The sequence below is a fragment of the Phyllopteryx taeniolatus genome, unplaced genomic scaffold (assembly GCF_024500385.1).
Source record: "Phyllopteryx taeniolatus isolate TA_2022b unplaced genomic scaffold, UOR_Ptae_1.2 contig_24, whole genome shotgun sequence".
In the NCBI taxonomy this organism is placed as follows: domain Eukaryota; kingdom Metazoa; phylum Chordata; class Actinopteri; order Syngnathiformes; family Syngnathidae; genus Phyllopteryx; species Phyllopteryx taeniolatus.
Genome location: NW_026903162.1, coordinates 2,320,252 through 2,344,469, shown reverse-complemented (window position 1 = coordinate 2,344,469; position 24,218 = coordinate 2,320,252). Strand labels below are relative to the sequence as shown.

The 24,218-nt window shown below is 40.1% G+C and overlaps 3 protein-coding genes across 9 annotated transcripts; 1 reads left to right on the top strand and 2 right to left on the bottom strand.

Annotated features, from left to right (window-relative positions):
- Positions 1 to 239: 239 nt before the first annotated feature.
- LOC133473279 (zinc finger protein 84-like) lies at positions 240 to 15,734 on the top strand. Of its 7 annotated transcripts, none has more exons than XM_061764890.1 (4): positions 448 to 585; positions 2,923 to 3,477; positions 3,643 to 3,836; positions 4,209 to 6,024. In XM_061764890.1, the coding sequence occupies exons 1-4, from the start codon at positions 568 to 570 to the stop codon at positions 4,759 to 4,761; spliced, it is 1,320 nt and encodes a 439-aa protein (XP_061620874.1). In that variant the 5' UTR covers positions 448 to 567; the 3' UTR covers positions 4,762 to 6,024. The 7 variants fall into 7 exon arrangements, with proteins under 7 accessions (XP_061620867.1, XP_061620874.1, XP_061620873.1 ...); XM_061764889.1 differs by having other exon boundaries at positions 450 to 585; positions 2,611 to 3,477; XM_061764887.1 differs by having other exon boundaries at positions 450 to 585; positions 1,618 to 3,477.
- LOC133473290 (gastrula zinc finger protein XlCGF57.1-like) lies at positions 6,123 to 10,446 on the bottom strand. The gene is made up of 2 exons (XM_061764906.1): positions 10,065 to 10,446; positions 6,123 to 7,541 (listed from the first exon to the last, which is right to left on the bottom strand). Exons 1-2 carry the CDS (start codon positions 10,186 to 10,188, stop codon positions 6,175 to 6,177), a joined length of 1,491 nt encoding a protein of 496 aa, XP_061620890.1. The 5' UTR covers positions 10,189 to 10,446; the 3' UTR covers positions 6,123 to 6,174.
- A 5,170-nt stretch (positions 15,735 to 20,904) lies between the features above and the next one.
- On the bottom strand, positions 20,905 to 23,851 carry LOC133473287 (zinc finger protein OZF-like). Its single transcript, XM_061764904.1, has 2 exons — positions 23,175 to 23,851; positions 20,905 to 22,394 (listed from the first exon to the last, which is right to left on the bottom strand). The coding sequence occupies exons 1-2, from the start codon at positions 23,299 to 23,301 to the stop codon at positions 20,971 to 20,973; spliced, it is 1,551 nt and encodes a 516-aa protein (XP_061620888.1). The 5' UTR covers positions 23,302 to 23,851; the 3' UTR covers positions 20,905 to 20,970.
- Between the last annotated feature and the right edge of the window lie 367 nt (positions 23,852 to 24,218).

Here is a 24,218-nt window from a genome sequence, read left to right as displayed (position 1 = left end):
ATATATGTATATACATGTATGTATATACATATACATGTATGTAAATATATATGTATATACATGTATATATATATATGTATATATATGTATACATGTGATTATATATGTATATACATATGTGTTTATATATGTATATACATATGTGTTTATATATGTATATGCAACAGGACTAGAATTTTTTAAATTAACGCTCTTGTTTAAAAATATTGTAAGACAAAACTGTAATAACCACAGCCCTATGGGTGGCGGTAATGCACTTAATCAAGGAGGAAATATAAATAAATAAATCAACAACTATTTCCGGTTCCGACTCACGTTCGAAACCGAGGAGCGAAGGACTGCGTTGAGATCTCTTGCGAGTTTAGCTTATTTTAGCTCGCTTCACGCTAACAAAGAGACACGTCGCTATGCAGTGATCAAGTGTGAGTGAAAAGTGTTGCGATTGTCTTGTGAAAATGTGTGCAAAAAGTGTGAAAGAAGAAAAGTACGAGGTGGAAATTTGTGGACCAAAAGAAGAGAACGAGCAACAACATCAACTACTGGACTCTGGTTTCAAAAAGCCTCAAGATGTGTTACACGGAGCAGGTTTGTTCACTTCTTACTCTCGCTTGTTTAGTAACTTAACTTCTTTCTATCATGGAAAAAAAAATATTCCGGCGGTTATTTATTTATTTATGAAATTATTCTTTCGGTAGGCTGCTCCACTGGATCTAGATCTCGAGGTTTTTGGCTAATGCATTATCAAAGTGGAACAGTTTAATTCAACTAACATGGATGTTTGGAAAAATGTGTGCAAGATTTCTGCTGCATTTTTTTTTGTCTCTTGCAGGCCGCGTTGTTGAACATTTGCTCATGCCAAGTGAAATCAGTCTTTCTAGCAAATCTCTTCTCTAGAGACCTTATAGAAAAACATGAGTGACTCGCTGTGGTCCCAACAAGAACCGTTAATATTTTTATAAAAAACTAATAATATATCCATCCAGCCATCCATTTTCTGAGCCGCTTATCCACAAATGGGTCGCGGGCGTGCTGGAGCCTATCCCAGCTATCTTTGGTCAAACAAACATCCGCACTCACATTCACACCTATGGGCAATTTAGAGTCTTCAATAAACCTACGATGCTTGTTTTGGGGATGTGGGAGGAAACTGGAGGACCAGGAGAAAACCCACACAGGCACAGGGAGAACATGCAAACCTCACACAGGCGGGGCCGGGATTTGAATCGCGGTCCTCAAAACTGTGAGGCAGATGCTCTAACCAGTCGGTCACCGTGCCGTCTAATAATATAACTTTCAGAAATTATCGACATTAACTTGCCTTTTAATAGTTCATTACTGATATTGACACGTTTTTATGCACTTTATTATATTAGGAACATAAATGTGATTTCCCCGAAACATATATTGTATCAACAATTATTGTACTGTCAAAAGCAGTTTTTTGTTAGTGGAGTGGGACACATTGCATCCCCCAAACCGTTTATGAATAGTATCCGATCTGGCAACTTAGTTTTCCCTTATTGAGAAAGTTTGTCTGTACGGCTCCTACAACAATCGTACACAACATCAATATCACAGCGGGAAATTTAACGCTAACAAACCATGTGTGTCCTCCAGGCGTCAGTGATAAATGTTTTCGTCCCGAGCAACAGGAGCGTCCTCAAATTGAAGAGGGAGAGGAGCCAAAGCCCTGTCACGTTAAACAGGAAGAAGAGGAGTATGATGTTACCAAGTTGCCTTTAATGGTGGACTCTTTGAAGACGATGATAACGGTTACAAGCCACCAAGCAGCAACTCAAGTCAAGACATGACAACGGAAAGTGATGGAGACCACTCCACAGGCTCTCAAGCAGATAGCCTCTTCACTTCAGTATCAGATGACGACAACACGTCGTCACGTTCATCTGACACTGACACCGATAATGATGAGCGCTCGACAGGTGCAGGCCACACTGACAGCAAACGCTGGCAATGTTCTCAGTGTGGAAAAACTTTAGTCTTAGTCTCTTTTGAAAAACCACATGAGAATCCACAATGGCGTAAAACCTTATGACTGCTCACTTTGTGATAAAAGATTCTCTCGAGATGGTTTCAGCAGCACGAGCCAACACATAATGACAGAAAGTGATGAAGACCCCTGTCGAGGATCACTAGTTGACTGCCTTTTAGCGCCACTATCAAATAGTGACGAAATCACGTCCCACTCTTCTGACACTGACAGTGATTATGATGAACTTTCTGTAGGTGATATGATGTATCACACTAACAACAAATGCTGGGAATGTTCTCAGTGTAGAAAAACGTTTGTCATGCTGTCTCTTTTGAAAAAACACATGAGTAGCCACAATGGAGAGAAACGTTTTGTCTGCGCAGTTTGCGGTGAAAGATTCTCGAGAGATAGTTTCGACCTACGTCATTGTTTCCATAATGAAAATGTTTATCCTACCATATTGCCGGTCATCAACATGGCAGCTTGCAACACGGACGCAAATGAAAAGCAAGATGATCTTTCATTTTCATGCATTCTTTCAAATATGGATCACGCGGGCAAGAAGAAGTATCGAGAAAAACTTGACCAGGCTGGTATTTGTGTTCCGTACACCTTGGCAGGTTTTCTTTTTCTCACTCTTTGAACACTGTCGAGTCGGCAACCTCCCCAACCTGCATTACTTCGACATTGTGAACTATCTCGTGCGTACAACCGCGAAGTATACTCATGAGGATTTCCGAGTGTACAGGAGCCTTGACGCGTATAAGTATTTTGTGGGCGGATATGTGCATGGGACCGGTGTATGGGAAATACCCGGAAAAGACCGATTTCTCATCATGTCAAAGGTAAGAATCTTTCAAGAAAGAAATATTCGCCAGTTAATTCATTTTCACAACACCTATCATAAATGTACAATATTCATTAATTTTCAGGTGACACACGGCCAGTTTCTAAATCAGCCACCACTGCAGGTGTGGGTTGTGATACAGAAAGAGGGCATTGTGCAGTCTTGTCACTGCACCTGCATGACAGAGCTGTCTGAGTGCTGTTCCCATGCTGCCGCCACCATGTTCGCTGTGGAGACCGCCGCGAGGCTGGCGTCCACCTGCACCAATGTGAGACTGAGGCGGACCCAAGTTACTTCCAGGAAGGTGCTGGATTCAGAGGTGGCTGATGTCAGTCAGACAAATCCCAAGAGGATGATGGCGGAAGAAAGTGAGACTGACGAAGTGTTTAAAGAAGTCCCCAGCCCTACAAATCCAGAGACGTCCGCCTTTTCTCAAAGCTTGTCAGAGTCGGCTGTGAGCTGTTACGTGCTGAGTGTGTTGCCAGACTACGACAAGATGTCCACTCTACGATCAGTGTCGAGAAATCTACCTCCCCCTCTCACAAGTCTGCATCAACCTCAGTATGAGCAGATAAGTGAGGAGGATCTGCGGAAAGTAGCAGATGAAGTATTCAGAAATATGAAGATTTCTGAAGAACAGGTACAATTATGTTGAATTGGGGCGGGGCGGGATTAGAAGCAATTGTTGCCTTTTGAATGTTAACTACCAATAATTCAGTGGGGAATGTATTTACCGTAGTTGATCAAATTAAATGAAAATGACCTCTGTATATTCAATATGAAATGTGTTTGTTTTCATTTACAGGTAACTACTATTGAAGAAGTGACAAGGAAGCAGTCCAAGCGGTCTGCATGGTACCAGCAACGTGCAGGACGGGTGACTGCCTCCAACGTCAAAGCGCTGATGCACACCAGCATCCTGGAACCTTCCCGATCACTCATCCACAGGATCTGCTACCCGGGAAGCTGGGAACTCCGTACAGAGGAAAAGGATACTCGGTACTGTACTTGTGTAAATTGTGCGTCATATTCTAAAGAAAACTATTGTCGATGTCAAGATTGTCTCAAACTTTACATTGTAGAGGTCACTTTTTTTTATAATGCATTATAAGTATTTTAAATAGATTTATTTAATTGGCATGATGCAATGAAACAATGTGTGCATATCTGAATTTTTAAACCTTAGATTATGATCTTGTCGTCAGTACGCAGTCTGTTGAGGAGTCAGACCACCATGGGTAAAACTTACCTGGTTGTGGTGATGGTTTATGCATGTACTGTATATCTAATCTTTTGTCATTTTGACTCAAGATTGATGTCATACACAGAATTATATTACCTGAAAATTGAATATGGTTTTCCTTTTACCAGGTGGGGATGTCAGCATGAAAAAAGTGCCATGAAGCTATACTCTTCCATCCAAGCTACATCCCATACGGACTTCAGAACTAGCGAGTGTGGATTTATTGTGTGGAAAGAAAAGCCACACATGGGAGCCTCACCTGACGCTATTGTAAGCTGTAAATGTTGTGGGTTTGGTTGTTTAGAGATCAAATGTTCTCGCTGTCGAAACCCAAAAAGCCTGACCGCAGTTGAACATGATCATCCTTACCGCCTTTGTAGTGATGACCTGGGTAATATTTCTTTAAAACGAGACAGTGCCTATTACTTCCAGGTGCAAGCACAGATTAGAATTACACAAAGTAATTACTGTGATTTTGTAGTGATCCATGAGGACACGATATCAGTTCAGCGGATAAAATCTGATAAAGATTTTTTTAACGCCGTAGCTGATACAGTTAATATCTTGTACCGCCATTTAATTCTGCCAGAGTTGTTGGGTAAATTGTATTCTAGAAGTAGCGTAACAGGTGCAATATCAAATTCTGTGTCGTCAGATGATGGAAATGAAACGTGGTGTTAGGAAAGAAGCTGACAGCACAATGGTTAGTTGTTTGGGACTACAGGGCACACAATCAGACAGTTTCACAAGGCATACATAGGATTGACAAGGGTGCCAAAACTGGTCATGTATGGATTGCAAAAAGAGTAAAGCGAAATAAAATGCCTGTGGAAATACACACAACAGCACAACGTCTGTGGCACTTTTTATTTTTTTTATTGTCCGCTTCTTAAAACTTTCCCACAGCTGCTACACTTGGTTTTTCTGGTGACCGGATGAAGGAAGGGGCTGAGAATGTAGTCCGGCGACAGAGGGTGGTCACGACAAATTTAAAACACTTAAATTATGATACATAACTGAAAACTAATACACGCCTGAGGTTTTTAACTAATTCTAACTATTGATATACAGTGATCCCTCGTTTTTCACGGTTAATGGGGAGCAGAATCCCCCGCGAAAGGTGAAAAACCGCGAAGTAGGATTTGTAAAGTGGCGAGGGTACACTGGAGCTGACAGACCGCCGTAATCCACTTACTGTCGTTTAGGGTCCATAGGCAAAAGCATGATATTCAAAGGATGTATAAGTGTAAAAAAAAACAAAAAAAAAATTTGTTTGTTTCTTTAAAAAGTGATGCAGTACTGCCTCCCTTCTTAGCCCCCTCTTGTAGAGAAAAAAAACCCCATTGGTGGGCAGGCCTCTGTAAGAACAAGTGGTGCATCAGAGCCAAGCCATGTCTATGGTAGTAAAATAATGTCCACTATATTGTCAACCAGGTAATTTATAATGAAAGTTTTGTTTTGAAGGGAGCGCACATTCAACACAGCCAGATTGTTCATGCCCGATGTGCGCTCATCAGAACCCGATTTTATGGGAACATGTAGGAGGCTGGTATGCCTCCTAGGATTCAAAATATTCATTTTTGAAGGCCTGATGACTTTATTTGGAATAGCTTGGGGGTAAGATGAGTACCTTCATCTGGATAGACTTTCCATTTTGGTTAAATAGATTTGGCCTCAAATCAAATTGAGACTTACAATTTGTTATATTTTATTTTGACTGAACCTGCTTCTAATCCTTAAAATGTAAGATGGACTCAAAGCCGTGTCACGTCTTGTTCACTGTCTTATATGTGAGGATGGCGACCCCAATTGGACAACAACATCTGCACCTCATACAGCATGTTAGTGTTTGTGTTATTGTATGTAAATATATATAATATACTGTACAGTTCATGAGAATTACATTTACAGATGGAACCTTTGACCATAAGGGTAATTACTCAAGTTATCATGTAATGCTGTGACATCCATGGAAATAAAAGAAAGATACTGAAAACTAACACTGTTTAAGACCTATTCACATTTTATTCAGGATCATATATAAATACTTTTCCATCTTACCAAAAAGAGACAAAGTTTATATGTGTAGTCTATTTAAAGCTTCATTGATTTGCTGCTGTTCTCACCAATACACCTGTGTGTCTTAACATGATGCTGACAAGAGAATCTTTTAGCACAAACTGAGCAGGCAAACGGTTTCTCTCCAGTGTGTGTTCGTGTGTGCTTTACTAAGTCTGTCTTCGCGGTAAATGTTTTACCACAAACTGAGCAGGCGAAAGGTTTTTCTCCAGTGTGTGTTCTTACGTGTTTGCCTAAATTTCCCTTCTGAGTGAATTTTTTACCACAAACTGAACAGACAAATGGTTTCTCCCCAGTGTGTGTTCTTGTGTGTTTTCTTAAATGTCCCTTTTGAGTGAATATTTTACCACAAACTGAGCAGGCATAAGGTTTCTCTCCAGTGTGAGTTCTTTTGTGTCTTGTTAAGCTTTCTTTTACAGAAAAGCTTTTACCACAAATTGAGCAGACATAAGGTTTCTCCCCAGTGTGTGTTCTTGTGTGTTCATTGAAATGACTTTTTAGAGTAAATGTTTTACCACAGACTGAGCAGGCAAAACGTTTCTCCCCAGTGTGTGTTCTTGTGTGCGTTGTTAAATTTGTCTTTCTTGAGAATCTTTTACCACAGACTGAGCAGGCAAAAGGTTGCTCCCCAGTGTGTGTTTTGGTGTGTTCTCTTAAGCTTCCCTTTTCTGAGAATCCTTTACCGCAAACTGAGCAGACAAAAGGTTTCTCCCCAGTGTGTGATCTTGTGTGTATTTCTAAGTGTCCCTTCTGAGAGTATCTTTTACCACAAACTGAGCAGACAAAAGGTTTCTCTCCCGTGTGTGTTCTCGTGTGTGTTTCTAAATGTCCCTTCTGAGTGAATCTTTTACCACAAACTAAGCAGGCAAAAAGTTTTTCCCCAGTGTGTGTTCTTGTGTGTCTTGATAAACAAATCATTGCAGAGAATCTTTTGCCACAAACTGAGCAGGCAAAATGTTTCATTCCAGTGTGTATTCTCATGTGGTCTTTCAAAGTGAACTTGGCATCAAAGGTTTTCCCACACTGCGAGCAGTTCCACTTTGTGTTGTCAGGCTGACATGTCATATCACCTTTTAAGTGTTCATCCTCAGTGTCAGGAGAGTGTGACGTTATGTTGTTACTATCTGATAGTGGAGTGACGAGACTGCCTGCTTGTGATCCTCCACAGTGGTCTCCATCATCCTCTTCTTCATTATCTTCGATCTTCACAATAACACAAGGGAAGTTGGTGATGTCAGCCTCATCCTCTTCCTCTTTAATGTAGGGCGGGTCTGGCTCCTCTTCCTCTGTAATGCAGTGGCGTTCTTCCTCTTCTTTTTCCTCTTTGATGTGAGGGGAATGTGGCTCCCGTAGCTCAGGACAAATATAGTTTTTACTGATGACTGTAGGACACAAGAAGACAAATATATGGTTTGGTCAAGTTTGAATGCCATGCTGTGACTTTGATGTGTATTATTTTTTTATATATAGTTTTTGTTTATGCGTCCTATAAAGTATAAAGACGTGCGCAGTTCTCTAAGTACAACAAAATCAGCAATTTTCAGGATTTTATAGGAAATGATTGATGTGCTATCCCTTTGTACCTGTTAAGTAAGATTTTTCCCTCTAAAAAAAGTAGGAATCCTGCAAGCCTTAGGGATGTAAAAATGTTCACAGTTTTTACTCCCACTGCATATTCAGATTTAAATGATATTCTTTAGTAGACGTCCCCATTAAATGACATCAAGGATTTTCCCCAAACATTTCTACCTTCTCCCGCCTTGCAGCTCTGTCAATCTTCTCTCCTCGATGGAGTTTCTGGTGGGAGGCGCTAGCATGTGAACTGAGGAACGAGGACCTATGAAGTTGCAATTAGAGAAATGAGACAAGCCCATAGTTTTTTTTAACGTAGAACAAAGCATCATACTAGACACACTGATCCACTACATGCCTATGAATATTCTCATTCATCCAGGTCATTTTATTCTCAGGGCATTGAATCGATCGCAGCTGGACTGTTCTGTTTGTCTTAGAAGACGTTTCGCCTCTCATATGAGCAGGCTTCATCGGTTCATGCAACAAGGCTAAAGTAGTTAAAGGACAGACTAGCCTGAGTTGGTGTTGAAAAACTCAACTATTTAGGTTTGAAGTTTTGGGCACGTCCCAAACCACGTATGGTATCGTTCTTTTGGAATGCAAAAAGGACAGTCGTTAGGATACCTGACAGAGAGGCCGCTGTCTGTCAACAAGTCGTTAGGTGGAAACTTCCTCATTAATTTACCATTCAGTTGTAAAGTGATGGTATGATGTATTTCTAAATGTTACTGACTTACTGTTGACAGTGACTATTGCACTGAAGCTTGAAGAAAATCAAAGTTGGATACAAATTGCAATGTCCCCCAGAAGAAAAAAAATTTTTGATTTTTTTCCTAAAACTGTTCTTTAATGCTATAATGTATGACACCTCTTGTAAAACTCCACTTATTTCCTCAGTCTGAGAAAGCAAATCACACGGCAAATTGTCAACTTGATTGAAAGTCTGGCTGTTTTTTTTTTTTTGCGACGCTAACGCAACGCTAACGAGTGAAAATAGTGAGAGATACATTTGAGTAGGCTTGATTTTGAAGGAAGCCGCATGAGCCATATAGAGGTAAGTGTGTGCAGGTTCATTTCCGGCTAATACACCTTTTTTCTTTTTTAGTCAGCTCATTGTATTGATTGTTTCACCCATGGATCTAAGACCTTTGAAAAAGAGTTTGGGAAGATGACGTAACACGCGTTTGCTTTTGTGAAGTTAAAGACTTTTTGTATGATTGGCGCCCTCGTGTGACTGCAAACTTTGATGGGCTGGTGCTGGCGCTGTGTTTGTTGCGTTTAATCAATGACAACGTAATAAATTTGCAATTTTTTAGCATATTCAATTAGAAACATATTTGGTGGAATATGGAAACTTCAGCCGGCACGGTGGACTACTAGTTAGCAACATCTGCAGTCACTGTTCTGGGGACTGGGGTTAAAATCCCGGCCCCGCCTGTGTGGAGTTTGCATGTTCGCCCCGTGCCTGGGTGGGTTTTCTCCGGGCACTCCGGTTTCCTCCCACATCCCAAAAACATGCGTAGTAGGTTTATTGAAGACTAACTTTCCCGTAGGTGTTTATGGTTGTTTGTTTCTATGTGCCGCTGGCATTACCAGGGCAATTGTTCCAAAATTGATTGATATTTTTGGAAATGACTGCCAGTTTCATTTTCTTGAGCAAAAAAATACATAGAGAAAACTTGTTAGTGAAATATCGGTCATCTGGACACTACAGGTCCTCACAAACTCACCGACTCCCTTATGTTATCCAACAGTATCACAATTTAAATTAATTTCTTGGATTATTCAAGCCATGATTTGTTTGCAACGTTGACTTTTAAATGGAAAAATCACCCCAAAAAGAGCAATGGCATGGACAATAGTTTCTAGAGACGAGCGCGTCAAAAACAGTCTCTCACAGCCACGCTGAGCGACTACAGGAGCCAATATGATTATTTACGCCTCTCAATTTCTACTCACTGTTGAAAGGACTTTCAATATCTAACAGTATGCATACATAGAATGCATATACCTGTTGTTAAAAAAAAAATATATATATAAAATGGGTGCATTAAAATGCATCGTCATATCACATTCAATATTATGCTTCCCTTTTTTGCAGAAATTGTGCAAATATTGCCGACTTAGACAAGTTAATGTTCAATGACTGAAGAAGGCTTCCTAGCTCTATGTATTTGTGATTTGTAATTTATCTTGAGCTGGTAAGAATAGTCACCTATCGAGTTGTTGTAAATGATTTGAGCGTAGTATTCGAATGACAGCATTAAACAATATTTTAACAACAGAAAGTAATTCGTGATTGAACACGGGAGCCTAAGAAGTGAACAAACCTGCTAACGAAACATCTTGAGACTTCTCGAAAACAGCGCCCAGTCCTTGACGTTGTCGCTCGTTTTCCTTTTTTGTTCGAGAAAGTTCAAGCACGTACTCTTCTTTCACACTTTTTGCACACATTGTCACGCTATTACCCTCTCGCTGGATCTTTCCTTTGCGATTTGTCGACCGCAAACGCGTCGCTTTGTTAGCGGCTAGGAAGCTAAAAATAAGAGGAGTTAAAATAAGCTAGGCTATCTTGAGAAGCTCGAAGGTCGGTAGAGTGATCCAACATGGCAATCCTATCGCGCCTTCCTTGTCTCAACGTCAATAAACTGAATATATCCTCATACTGAGTGACGGAGAAACGAACGCGCGTGACAGGCCTCATTTATCAACGTTGGAGGGAAAAAAAACTTTATTGACACTTACAATAGGAACACTGCGTCATTTCTTGTTCACTGTCGTGTATGTGAGGATAGCGACCCCCAATGGGCAGCAACGATATCTGCAAGCCATGAAAAAGCATTTGACCCTTCTCAAATTATTATTTTTTAATTGTTTTGCAGGTTCCCCAGTTCGTCAAACCAATTGTGAATATTAGTAAAAACAAGTACCAGTTCCGTTTTTAAATTATTTTGTTTATCAAGGGAATGGAAATATGTGTAACCCTGTGTTAAAAAAAAAAAATATTTCCCAATTTATTCCCCTTGTTAAATCAAGAATTAACTGTGGCTAATCACACTTTTGGTAAATCTGAGTTCATTTTTACTGACCACACCTGACCCAAGCCCGATGACCTCTTGCAAACAAAGTGGTTTTCTATGAAAGCCCTGATTATAAAATGACCCACGTCTTGTATAACAACTGCATGTCTGATGTTTGTAACAAACCGATCCGTGTCAAAATCGGTAAAGAATTCAACGAGGTCGGGTTAATTTATTGGAGCCAAACAAATTGACCTCAATACAAGTGAATGGAAGAAATGAGGGGAGTCCCGCTTCAAGATGGCGGCTGAGTGTGCATGCGCTCATCCAGCCAAGGCATTTCTAGCGATTCTATCTTTATGGTCTGTTGTTTGTTGCTGCCGTAAAGGATTGTGGGTCATATATCTCCTTTCCGTTTGTAAATGTTGTTCAGGAGTAATCTGTGCTAGATTTTGGCCCGATGACGTATTCCAACAAAGGTTAAGAAATAATGGGATAAAGGTTAGGCGTTTTGACTTTAAAAGAGGCCCGAAATCTGGATTAAATCTTCCCCGCGCACGTTGAAGCTTGTCCAGATAGCTTAGCCGGAAACAAAGAGACGCGTTTGTTAGCGACACGTCGCTAAGCAGGGATCAAGTGTGAGTGTACATTTGTGTGATTATCGTGTGACAATGTGTGCAAAAAGTGTGAAAGAAGAGCACGTGGGGGAACTTTCTGCGACAAAAGAGGAGAACGAGTGGCAACGTCAACTACTGGAGGATAGTATCAGGATGTGTCAAGATGTGTTGCAAAGAGCAGGTTCGTCCTCTCACCTCTTTTGTACAACCCCAATTCCAATGAAGTAGGGACGTTGTGTTAAACATAAATAAAAAGAGAATACAATGATTTGCAAATCATGTTCAACCTATATTTAATTGAATACACTACAAAGACAAGATATTTAATGTTCAAACTGAAGAACTTGATTGTTTTTAGCACATAATCATTAACTTGGAATTTTATGGCTGCAACACGTTCCAAAAAAGCTGGGACAGGTGGCAACAAAGACTGAGAAAGTGGATGAATGCTCATCAAACACCGTTTGTAACATCCCACAGGTGAACAGGCTAATTGGGAACAGGTGGGTACCATGATTGGGTCAAAAAGGAGCTTCCCTGAATTGCTCAGTCATTCACAAGCAAAGATGGGGCGAGGTTCACCTCTTTGTGAACAAGTGCGTGGGAAAATAGTCGAACAGTTTAAGGACAATGTTCCTCAACGTACAATTGCAAGGAATTTAGGGATTTCATCATCTACGGTCCATAATATCATCAAAAGGTTCAGAGAATCTGGAGAAATCACTGCATGTAAGCGGGAAGGCCGAAAACCAACATGGAATGCCCGTGACCTTCGATCCCTCAGGCGGCACTGCATCAAAAACCGACATCAATGTGTAAAGGCTATCACCACATGGGCTCAGGAACACTTAAGAAAACCAGTGTCAGTAAATACAGTTTGGCGCTACATCCCTAAGTGCAACTTGAAACTCTACTATGCAAAACAAAAGCCATTTATCAACAACACCCAGAAACGCCACCGGCTTCTCTGGGCCTGAGCTCATCTAAGATGGACTGACGCAAAGTGGAAAAGTGTTCTGTGGATCGACAAGTCCACATTTCTAATTGTTTTTGGAAATTGTGGACGTCGTGTCCTCCTGGCCAAAGAGGAAAAGAACCATACGGACTGTTATGGAGGCAAAGTTCAAAAGCCAGCATCTGTGATGGTATGGGGCTGTGTTAGTGCCAATGGCATGGGTAACTTACACATCTGTGAAGGCACCATTAATGCTGAAAGGTACATACAGGTTTTGGAGAAACATATGCTGCCATCCAAGCAACGTCTTTTTCATGGACGCCCCTGCTTATTTCAGCAAGACAATGCCAAACCACATTCTGCACGTGTTACAACAGCGTGGCTTCGTGGTAAAAGACTGCGGGTACTAGACTGACCTGCCTGCAGTCCAGACCAGTCTCCCATTGAAAATGTGTGGCGCATTATGAAGCGTAAAATACGACAACGGAGACCCCGGACTGCTGAACAGTTGAAGCTGTACATCGAGCACGAATGGGAAAGAATTCCACCTACAAAGCTTCAACAATTAGTGTCGTCAGTTCACAAATGTTTATTGAATGTTGTTAAAAGAAAAGGTTATGTAACACAGTGGTAAACATGACCCTGTCCCAGCTTTTTTGGAACGTGTTACAGCCATAAAATTCTAAGTTTGTGATTATTTGCTAAAAACAATCAAGTTGATCAGTTTGAACATTAAATATCTTGTCTTTGTAGTGTATTTAATTAAATATAGGTAGAACATGATTTGCGAATAATTGTGTTCTGTTTTTATTTATGTTTAACACAACTTCCCAACTTGATTGGAATTGGGATTGTAACTACTTTCTCCTCATAATATTTCTGTTTTTATACCCTCATCCTTGGAACTCTTTGACGTCATCTTTTCCGCCATATTGAGTTTGTGGAATACGTTCCCATGGGGATTCTCCCAATGTTTTGATGACAATCATTGTATACAGTACATTTGCACCTATTACTTTATTTACAAGTATAAATACATTTATAGTAATTAGTAGATGGATGGTTTCACCCTAATTTTAGGTGTTCCCCTCTGATATGTCTCTGGGTTTTTCTTTTTGCTTGCTTGATCTCCCACGTGTGGCTATTGGCTCAGCGGAAGCTAGCACGTTTTGCCTCTTATTTGGAGAACTGTGCTAGCCCGTCAAACCAGCGCTTTAAAAAATGCATTAAGCGATTCCAGAAGTACAAAAAATAAATAAATCAATAGTGTGGTTACTACTGTTACCAGGGGCATAAAAGTTGTAGTATCGTTTTGGCCCAACCCAGTTTCATTTGTTTGTTTTTTTATAATAATCCGGTTGGACCAACTATCTTTCATTAGTTATTTTTCAACATGTTTTTGTTCAGTATTAAATTTGTCAGTTTATTTGTGGGGTTTTCTCTCTCTCTCTCTCAGAAGGGCGCCAACAATTTTGTGGAAACAAAAATGCACAACAACAAAGACAAAACATGAGAGTCGATTATACCAACCATGTTTGTCTTATTGTATCCTGCAGACGTTAGTGAAGATCTTCATCCTGACCAGCAGGACCCAAACTCCCCTCAAATTAAAGAGGAAGAGGAGGAGTATGACATCACCAAGTTGCCATTGACTATTGTTGTTTTGAAGAGTGAAGATGATGAGGACAAAGGTCAATGTGAGAAGAACAGAGGGGCGGAGCCTCCAAGCAGCAGTTCAAGTCAACATGTGACAACAGAAGTTGATGGAGACCACTGTGGAGGATCACCAGCACCAGTAAGCCTCTTAGCGCCACTATCAGAAAGCGACGACATAACGTCACACTCAACTGACACTGATGAAGATGAACACTCTAAAGGTGACACGACACAAAACAAACACTGGAAATGTTCTCACTGTGACAAAACCTTTGGTGGCAAGACTGATCGGAGAAGACACATGATGATCCACACTGGAGAAAAACCTTTCAGCTGCTCAGATTGCGGTAAAAGATTCTCTCAAAGGGGACATTTGAACTCGCATAAAAGAACACACACTGGAGAGAAACCTTTTGCATGCTCAGTCTGTGGTAAAAGATTCACTCAAAAGGGACATGTAGTCAAACACACAAGACTGCACACTGGGGAGAAACCTTTTGCCTGCTTAGTCTGTGGTAAAGGTTTCTCTGTAAATGGAAGTTTAATAAGGCACAGAAGAATACACACTGGAAAGAAACCTTGCATTGGTTCAGTCTGCAATTTTAGTTTAGGATTGGAAGACCTTGGTCCTGAGCAGCAGGCGTGTAGCTCCAGGGTAGAGCAGCAGGATCTAGCCTTCCCCTTCATGAAAGAGGAAGAAGAGCCAGAGCACACCTATGTGGGAGAGGAGAAGGGGGATATAACCTGGTTGCCATTGACCTTTGTCCCTTTGAAGAGTGATGATGAAGACAGAGGTCAAAGTAAGGACAACATAGGGGCTGAGCCTCGAAGCAGTAGTTCAAGTCAACATGTGACAACAGAAGGTGATGGCGACCACAGCGGAGGAACACAAACAGAAAGCCTCTTAGCTCCACTGTCAGATAGTGACGACATAACAGGGCACTCTCCTGACACTGATGATGATGATGAACCTTCTAAAGGTGTTATGACATGTCACACTGACAACAAACGCTGGAAATGTCAGTGTGGGAAAAGTTTGAGTTCAAAGTCGAGGTTGAAAGTCCACAAAAGAACACATACTGGAGAAAAGCCTTTTGCCTGCTCAGTTTGTGGTAAAAGATTCTCTGAAAAGGGTAACTTAAGAACACACACGATAACACACACTGGAGATAAACCTTTTGCCTGTTCAGTTTGCAGTAAAAGATTCACTTTGAAGACAGATTTAGTTAGGCACGAAAGAACACACACCGGAGAGAAACCTTTTGCCTGCTTATATTGCGGCAAAAGATTTGCTCAAAAAGAACAAGTGGCAAGACACACAAGAACACACACTGGAGAGAAACCTTTTGCCTGCACAGTTTGTGGTCAATGTTTCACTCTGAAGACAGGTTTGATAAGGCACACAAGAACACACACTGGAGAGAAACCCTTTGTATGTTCAATTTGCAACAAAAGATTCACTATGAAGATAGATTTAATCAGGCACATAAAAATACACACTGGAGAGAAGCCTTTTGCCTGCTCAGTTTGTGCTAAAAGATTCACTCAGAAGGGACATTTAGAAACGCACACAAAAACACACATGAGAGAGAAGCCTTTTGCATGCTCAGTCTGCAACTTAACTTTCATTGATCATACTGGATTGGTTATTCACACAAAATTACACTCTGGCAAGTAACCATGAGACACAAGTGTAAGCAGTAAAATTGTATCCCATGTTATCAGGAATAAAATACAAATATGTTCAAACAATGTTCAGTATATTCTATATTCATGTTTGTCACAGCATTACATCATACTTGAATTATTACAGTTGCGGTCAGGAGTTAACTTACGCTCGACATTGGTATGAATGTCATTTTAATATTGGTCTTTTAGTGATTTCCATCCATCCATTTTCAACACCGCTTATCCTGGTTAGGGTCACGGGGCGCTGGAGCCCATCCCAGCTGACTTCGGGCGAAAGGAGGACTACACCCAGAACTAGTCGCCACACAGTCGCACGGCACATATAGACATGGACAACCATTTGCACTCACATTTGCACCGTCAATGAGTGGGAACTGAACCCACTGATAATAGTTTGTTCAAGTATTGTTTAAGTTACCGTAGAAGAAGGGTTTGGTAACAGAAAAATGCAATATCTCAACATTATCATTATGACTATTTGGAATTTGGGTACAGATTTTAGCAAAAATCACAGAAGTTTACAAGCATGATTTGCTTTTGTGGGCCATGTAAAATGATGTGGCAGGCCGCATCTGGCCCCCGGGCCTTGAGTTTGACATCTATGGTGTACAAGTGCACATATATATTTCAGAAACAGATAGACACCAAAAAGAGCATATCTAACTTAATTTGAATGTGTTTACTCCTTTTGTTTTGGATATACTGTATATAATAAGGCGGTACTGATAAGCACACCTGCCTCACAGTTTTGAATAATAATGAAGAAAAGGCCGTCTTTGGTCCATTGTGGTTTGAGTTCCCAAAAATATGAAGTTAAATGATGTACCGTCAATGCAACTGGCTCATGAAAACTGCTCAGAAATATTTACATCCTTATTCATACTTCAAGGTTTAAAGAAGAAAAAAAAGGCATGTAATAATTGCCCTGGTAACTAATTACATTTATGAAAAAAATAACTCAGTTACTATTAATTACAGTAGTAAATGAATTATATGTTTGAAAAAATAATTAGTGATTATAACTAATTAGTTTTAAAAATACATTTAGAAAGGTAATAAAGTTATTTAACCAACACTACCCATAACATTTTCAGATCAAAACTTTGTCCACTTTATCACGAAGAAACATCATCAGATCCACATCGTACAGGTTTTGGGTCATTAAAGTCATACATTGCCCAGATGTTTCACTTTACGGATGAGGATTCCAAAAAGAATAATCGGAAGAATATGTTATATGTTATATTATATATCGTTCCCAAGTCCAAGCTGATGTCCAGGAATGCCTTGTTTTGCTTAAAAGCAAAGCAAAGCAAATTTATTTATATAGCGCATTTCATACACAAGGTAACTCAATGTGCTTTACATGATTAAAATAATTTAAAAACAAAGGAAAAAAAACAGCTTATAAACATTTAAAACAAAAAGGAAAAAATAAAATTAAATAAAAATACAATTAAAACTAGAAATATCATTTAAGAGTGGGAATGCTCCAGAAAGCATGGGGGAAAAAAGAAGAGTTTTTAACCTGGACTTAAAAACATGTACACTTGGGGCTGATGTGACTTCTGTTGGCAACTTATTCCATTTGTGTGCAGCATAATAGCTAAATGCTGCTTCACCATGTTTGCTTTGGACTCTGTGCGCCACTATTTGACCTGAGTCTTTCGATCTCAGAGCACTACTGGGTTTATATCCCATTAGCATTTCATTCATGTATTCAGGACATAAACCGTTTAGTGATTTATAGACCAGTAGCAAAACTTTAAAATCTATTCTAAAGCTGATTGGAAGCCAGTGTAAAGACTTTGGAATTGGACTAATATGTTCTGACCTTGTTGTTCTGGTCAGAACCTGAGCTGCAGCATTCTGAATGAGCTGCAGCTGTTTAATGCTCTTTTTGGGGAGTCCAGTCAGAAGACCATTACAATAGAGCATTACCAGATAACGAGCAACCCTTTACTGCTCAGTGACTGTTTTTTTTTTTGTCAATGTCTTTCTGTCTCCAAAGTGTTCTGTAAATTGACTGTCTGTTGTCGTACTAGAGCGGCTCCAACTACCGGAAACAAATTCCTTATGTGTTTTTGGACATACTTGGCAAATAAAGATGATTCTGATAGTCAAGTCTACTTGAGATAAAAGCATGGATGAGCTTCTCCTGGTCTGCTTGACACATGCAAGCCTTCACTCTGGATATATTCTTCAGATGGTAGAAGGGAGTTTTAGTAATTTATTTGATGACTGTTGAAAGTCAGGTCGGAATCTATCAGAACACCAAGGTTTCAGACTTAGTCTTTAAAGAGAGTGACTCCAGGTATTTACTAACACCAATCCTCTTTTCTTTATTGCCAAAAACAATTATCTCAGTTTTGTTGTGGTTTGATTGAAGAAAATGTTGGTTCATCCAGTTATTTATCTGTTTCAGACAGTGAACCAACACCTCAATTGAACTGTAGTTATCTGGAGACACTGCTAGATATAACTGTGTCATCTGGATAGCTATGATAGTCAAAATTAAAGTTCTGAAGAATTTGACCCAATGGTAGCATATACAGGCTGAACAGGAAGGGTCCAAGAACGGACCCTTGAGGGACCCCATAGGTCATTGGCATTCGATGAGATTGAACACTTCCAATGGTTACAAAATAACTCCTTTCCTCCAGGTAGGACCTGAACCATTTAAGTACTGTTCCATTTAGTCCTACCCACGTTTTCCACCTCTTCAGCAGTATATTATGATCTACCGTATCAAAAGCCGCACTGAGGTCCAACAAGACCAGAATTGACACCATTCCCGAGTCAGTATTCAACCCTATATCATTTAGCACTTTGATAAGAGCAGATTCTGTACTGTCATGAGTTCGGAAACCTGATTGAAATTTTTCAAAAAGTCAATTTAAGTTCAAGAAATTGCTGAGTTGATCAAAAATAACTTTCTCAATAATCTTGGCTATGAAAGGGAGATTTGAGATGGGTCTATAGCTTGCCGGAAGCGTCCAGCGTTCTATTTTTTTAGCAGAGGCTTAATGGCAGCTACTTTAAGAGCTTTAGGAAACTCCCCTGACTGAAGTGAGCAATTAATTATTTGCTGCAAATCAGCTAGCACAGACTTCGCAATATCTTTGGAAAAAGTCCAATCGTATTGAGTAAAGACAAACAAAGTGCGAGAATTGTTGAAGTTCTTACTGATGATTTCAGAAAAGTGTTACTGTCTAGCCCTGACTAACTCTTGGTTCAAATTACAAAGACTTTGTCTGTAGAGGTCATAGTCAATTTGGAGTTTAGTTTTTCTCCACTTACGTTCTGCTTTCCTACACTTTGATTTAGAGGTATATACCATCATTGTGCTCCTCCATGGTGTTCGAGGTCACCTCAAGATTACCTTAGGAGCGACAGCATTCGTGACATTTGAGATTTTACAGGTGAAATTATCCAAAAGTTTTTCAACTGTCTCACCATTCCCAGTTTGTGGCACAGCAATGGTCTCCATAAAATCCACTCTCATTTATCTACCTTTTCTTAATAGACACCGAGGTTGTCTGAACTTTTGCCAGAATCTGTAATTCAAAGAATACACAAAAATGGTCAGAAATAGCCATATCCTTAATGTCAATTGATAGAATTTCAACATCCTTAGAGATGACCAGGTCTAAGATGTGACATTGCGTGTGGGTTGGACTCTTAATATGTTGAGAGGTCAAATGTGTCTAGTATAGCAGAAAGTTCTTTTAGATTATTTTTTTCCATGTTATTGTCAACATGAATGTTAAAGTCTCCCGTTATGACAAAATAGTTGAAGTCAGTACAAATAACTGGCAGCAGTTCTGAAAAGTCCTCCATAAATTTTCCATTGTATTTTGGAGGCCGCGGCACAGTGGACGACTGGTTAGAGTGTCAGCCTCACAGTTCTGAGGACCCGGGTTCAATCCCCGGCCCCGCCTGTGTGGAGTTTGCATGTTCTCCCCCGTGCCTGCGTGGGTTTTCTCCGGGCACTCCGGTTTCCTCCCACATCCCAAAAACATGCATGAATTGGAGACTCTAAATTGCCCGTAGGCATGACTGTGAGTGCGAATGGTTGTTTGTTCCTATGTGCCCTGCGATTGGCTGGCAACCAGTTCAGGGTGTACCCCGCCTCCTGCCCAATGACAGCTGGGATAGGCTCCAGCACGCCCGCGACCCTAGTGAGGAGAAGCGGCTCAGAAAATGGATGGATGGATGGATCTTGGAGGCCTATAAATTATTAAAACAATAACCTTTGGGTCACCTCTAACTAAAAACGTGAGATATTCAAAATGGTTAAAATCACCCAGTATAATTTCTTTACACTGAAATAATGAACAGCATTTATTTATTAAAAATAACAGCAACCAATAACAGCGTTTCCCCCCTATTCGACACTTGTTCATAAAATTAAAATTTGCTGGTGTCGTGTCATTTAAAATGGTATTACAGCTACTTTCTTACTTAAAACACGAGACGTTTTTTTCTGCTTTCATTGAGAACTAAGGAAATCACAAAGTGTACAAATTTAAGAAGCTGAAATCAGAGCAGTTGCACTTTTTAAGATATATTTAAAAGTAATGGTTAAAAAAATTTTCACTTAACTTTTTCCATTTTGTGTACAATTAACAATTGGCTGAACTTCAATGTGCTCAAAGTTACAATTCCTCCAATTCACCCATATATTGAAGCGGCAGAAAAACACCAAAAACAGCATATGCAAATTTTACTCTGATGATTATACATGTTTAATCCATATGTTTTGGATACAATGCATAATTTTAGCCCAATGTAGATGAGAGAACAATCTGAAATAACTTGTAATGTGTGCTGCCAAGTCAATTCCTATTTTTAAAAAGTAATTAAAGATGCCTGTTGCACAATTATTCCGCTCTGGAAAAAGAAAAGTTCTAATAAATCACCAAAAGACCAACATTAATATCACATTCATGCCCATGTTGAGTGTATGTAAACTTTTGGCCACGGTATCATGTAATGTTGTGACAAAGATGGAACTATTTATCCATCCATTTATCCATTTTCTTTAGCACTGGTTGCAAGTCAGTCGCAAAGCACATGCAGTAGAAAGACAGACAACCATTCACATGCATGTTAACGCCGTCATGGTGTAGAATTTTAACCCACGCTGCCTGCACCAAAGTCAAGTGAACGTACAACTATACTATCTCTGACACAACATAAAAATAAAGATATAGAAAAATATTAAACACTATCACTGTTTTAAGTATTTTATTCAGGAATACATTGACTGTACACTCTTCCATCTTGGCACAAAGAGTCAAGTTTTTTCAGTCTTTTTAAAACTTAATTGACTGCTGCTTTTCTGACCGGCACACTTGTGTGTCTTAACGTGATGCTTACAAGAGAATCTTTTACCACAAACCGAGCAGTCAAAAGGCTTCTCCCCAGTGTGTGTTCTTGTATGCCTGATTGAATCTCTCTTCCGAGTGAATCTTTTACCACAAACTGGGCAGGCAAAGGGTTTCTCCCCAGTGTGGATTTTTGTGTGTCTTCTTAAGCTTCCTGTGTCAGAGAATGATGTACCGCAAACTGAGCAGACAAAAGGTCTCTCCCCAGTGTGCGTTCTTGTGTGCCTTACTAAATATGGCTTCAATGTGAATCTTTTACCACAAACTAAGCAGGCAAAAGGTTTCTCGCCAGTGTGTGTTGTTTTGTGTGTTATTAAATATCCCTTCCAACTGAATCTCATGCCGCAAACTGAGCAGGCAAAAGGTTTCTCACCAGTGTGCGCTCTTGTGTGTCTTCTTAAACTACCTTTTGTGGAAAAGTCTTTACCACAAACTGAGCAGGAAAAAAGTTTCTCACCAGTGTGTATTCTTGAATGTCTTCTTAAGCTTCCCTGTCCAGAGAATCTTTGACCACAAAATGAGCACGCATAAGGCTTCTCGCCAGTGTGGGTTCTTGTGTGTGTTCTTAAATTTCCCTGAGTCGCAAAACCTTTACCACAAACTGAGCAGGTATAAGGTTTTTCCCCAGTGTGTGTTCTTATGTGTCTTCTTAAGCTTCCATTTTCAGAGAATCTTTGACCACAAATTGAGCAAGCAAAAGGTTTCTCGCCAGTATGTGTTCTTGCGTGTGGTCTCAAGTGCGCCTGTGTAGGGAATATTTTACCACAAACTGAGCAATCAAAAGATTTCTCCCCTGAGTGTATTCTCATGTGAAGGTTCAAACCTGACTTTGAACAAAATGTTTTCCCACATTGAGAACACTCCCAGCGTTTGTTGTCAGTGTGACATGTCATATCACCTTTAGATTGTTCATCACCATCATCAATGTCAGGCGAGCGTGTCATTTTGTCGTCACTATCTGATAATGGAGCTAAAAGGCTGTCTGCATGTGATCCTCCGCAGAAGTCTTCATCACCTTCTGTTGTTATGTATTGACTTGAGCTGCTGCTCGGAGGATCATCCCCTCGCGCCTCGTCCCTTTGACCTTCGTCGTCATCGCCTTCACTCTTCAATACGACAACCGTCAATGGCAAATTGGTGATTTCTTCCTCCTCCTCCTCCTCTTTAATGTAGACGAGCTCTCCCTCCTCTTTGACCTGGGAGGGCTCTGCCTCATCTTCCTGTTTAAAGTGGTAGCGCTCTTCCTCCTCCTCCTCCTCCTCCTCTTCTTCCTCTTCCTCCTCCGCCTCCTTCATGTGATGGGACTGTCGCTCCTGCATCTCAGGACACACGTCTACAGGGCACAAGAATACAAAAATATGATTTGATAAAGTAAGGTATAGAATTGTGACTTTGAGGTTGTGTATTATTGCTTGGAAGTTTAACAGGTGAGCCAAATGAGCAAAAGAACATAGTTAAGATGTACTTGAGATAATACAAGTAATAAAATTTAAAAAGTAAAGTATCATGAATGGTAATAAAGGCCCGAAAGGCATGCTAATAAACTCAAAGTCAAATTCTTTGTTTTTGGAAGCGGCCACGGCACAGTTTATAATCATAATAAAGAATAGCAGCAAACAGTTTTGGTTGTGATTTCTGGCAAGGGCTGGGCAATATGGCCATAAAATAAAATCTCTGATTTAGGATAAACTGTAGAAAAGAATAGATTGTATGTGGTTTATCACAACAGTTGCTACCACCACTGAAGTGGATCAGTGTGCAACGTATAAATGGCACTATGTCTTTGACAATGTTCGACTATGATTGCTTTCATGATTAAAACAATGTGAAGTAAATCTAATACATGGTCTTCTGCTTCACTTTGTTACTGAAAAGTTTATATTGTTGTACAAAGTTGAACTACATTTTGCTTGGATTAATGGACTGCCCTTTTATTGTGTAACTGCTGTATTGCCTTTTTATCTGTCTGTTTCATTTGAGGGTTCTGTTTCTTTTAGAATCCCGTTTTGTCATTGTGTTTTACGTAATAATGGAAATGCAATAACAACTCCGAATACACCAAAAAAAGGAAGTTGTTAGTTCCTAAACAAGTGAGTGTAAGAAGTAAACAAACCTGCTCTGTGTGACACATTTTGAGGCTTCTTGAAAACAGCGTCCTGCAGTTGATGTTGTCTCTCGTTCTCCCCTTTTGTTTGACACATTTTCTCCTCGTACTCTTGTTTTACACGGGTCGCACACATTTTCACACGATATTCACAACACTTTACACTCACAGCTAATCTCTTCAGCGATGTGTAAACAAACGCGTCTCTTTGTTAGCGGCTAGCAAGCTAAACTATGCTAGGCCGAGAAGCTTCGACATGCACTGAGACGAGTTAATGCAGACGCGAAGATGTAATTAATGATATTTTACTCCAGTAAAGCAGTGATGGGAGGTATTCCGTCCAGACGTTTAGTTCTAATTCGGGGAGAATTGTTTGATAAGTGAGTGTGGTTAACGTAAGAAAAACATACGCTAAAGGACAGATGCAGCGAAAGTTGTACGGCAACCTCACTTGGACAAACGTCGTCCAGCGTAAGCGTTCAACGGAGGCCGGAAAAAGGCAAACCTGACATTCAACAGCGAGACTGGATACGTGTTGCAGGACTGTAATCCATTTTTGCCTAGTCACAAAGAACATTTCAGATTTCCGGAACTACGTGCTACCTATCCCTTTTCTCCCCAGTCTTTAGTGAAAATATTCAATTTACGAAAAACGAAAAAAAACAGACAGACAGAGACAACATCGTGATCAACAAATGAAATAGTACAAAAGAGGAGCCAGGGGCATTATAAATACAAACTCTAAAGCACAAACTTAATAGTGACTGCTGAATAGTAGAGATCTGTAATGGCAACTACCCCATACACATTAATGGCAGACGTCACGCAATTTGTTCTAGACAAAACGACGTTGTAAGATGTCTGTAATTCACTTTTTACTTGGCAAAATTGAAATACAAATATTTCCTTCTGTCGTTTCGACGAGTCACAATGACGTTAGAGCTATATTGAATGAAAACTCCAACTATTCAAAATGTAATTACAGCGAGTCAGAATTCTGACATCATCAACGTCGATTTCAACAACGTCTTCAAAGACTTTGGTGCTCAAGAG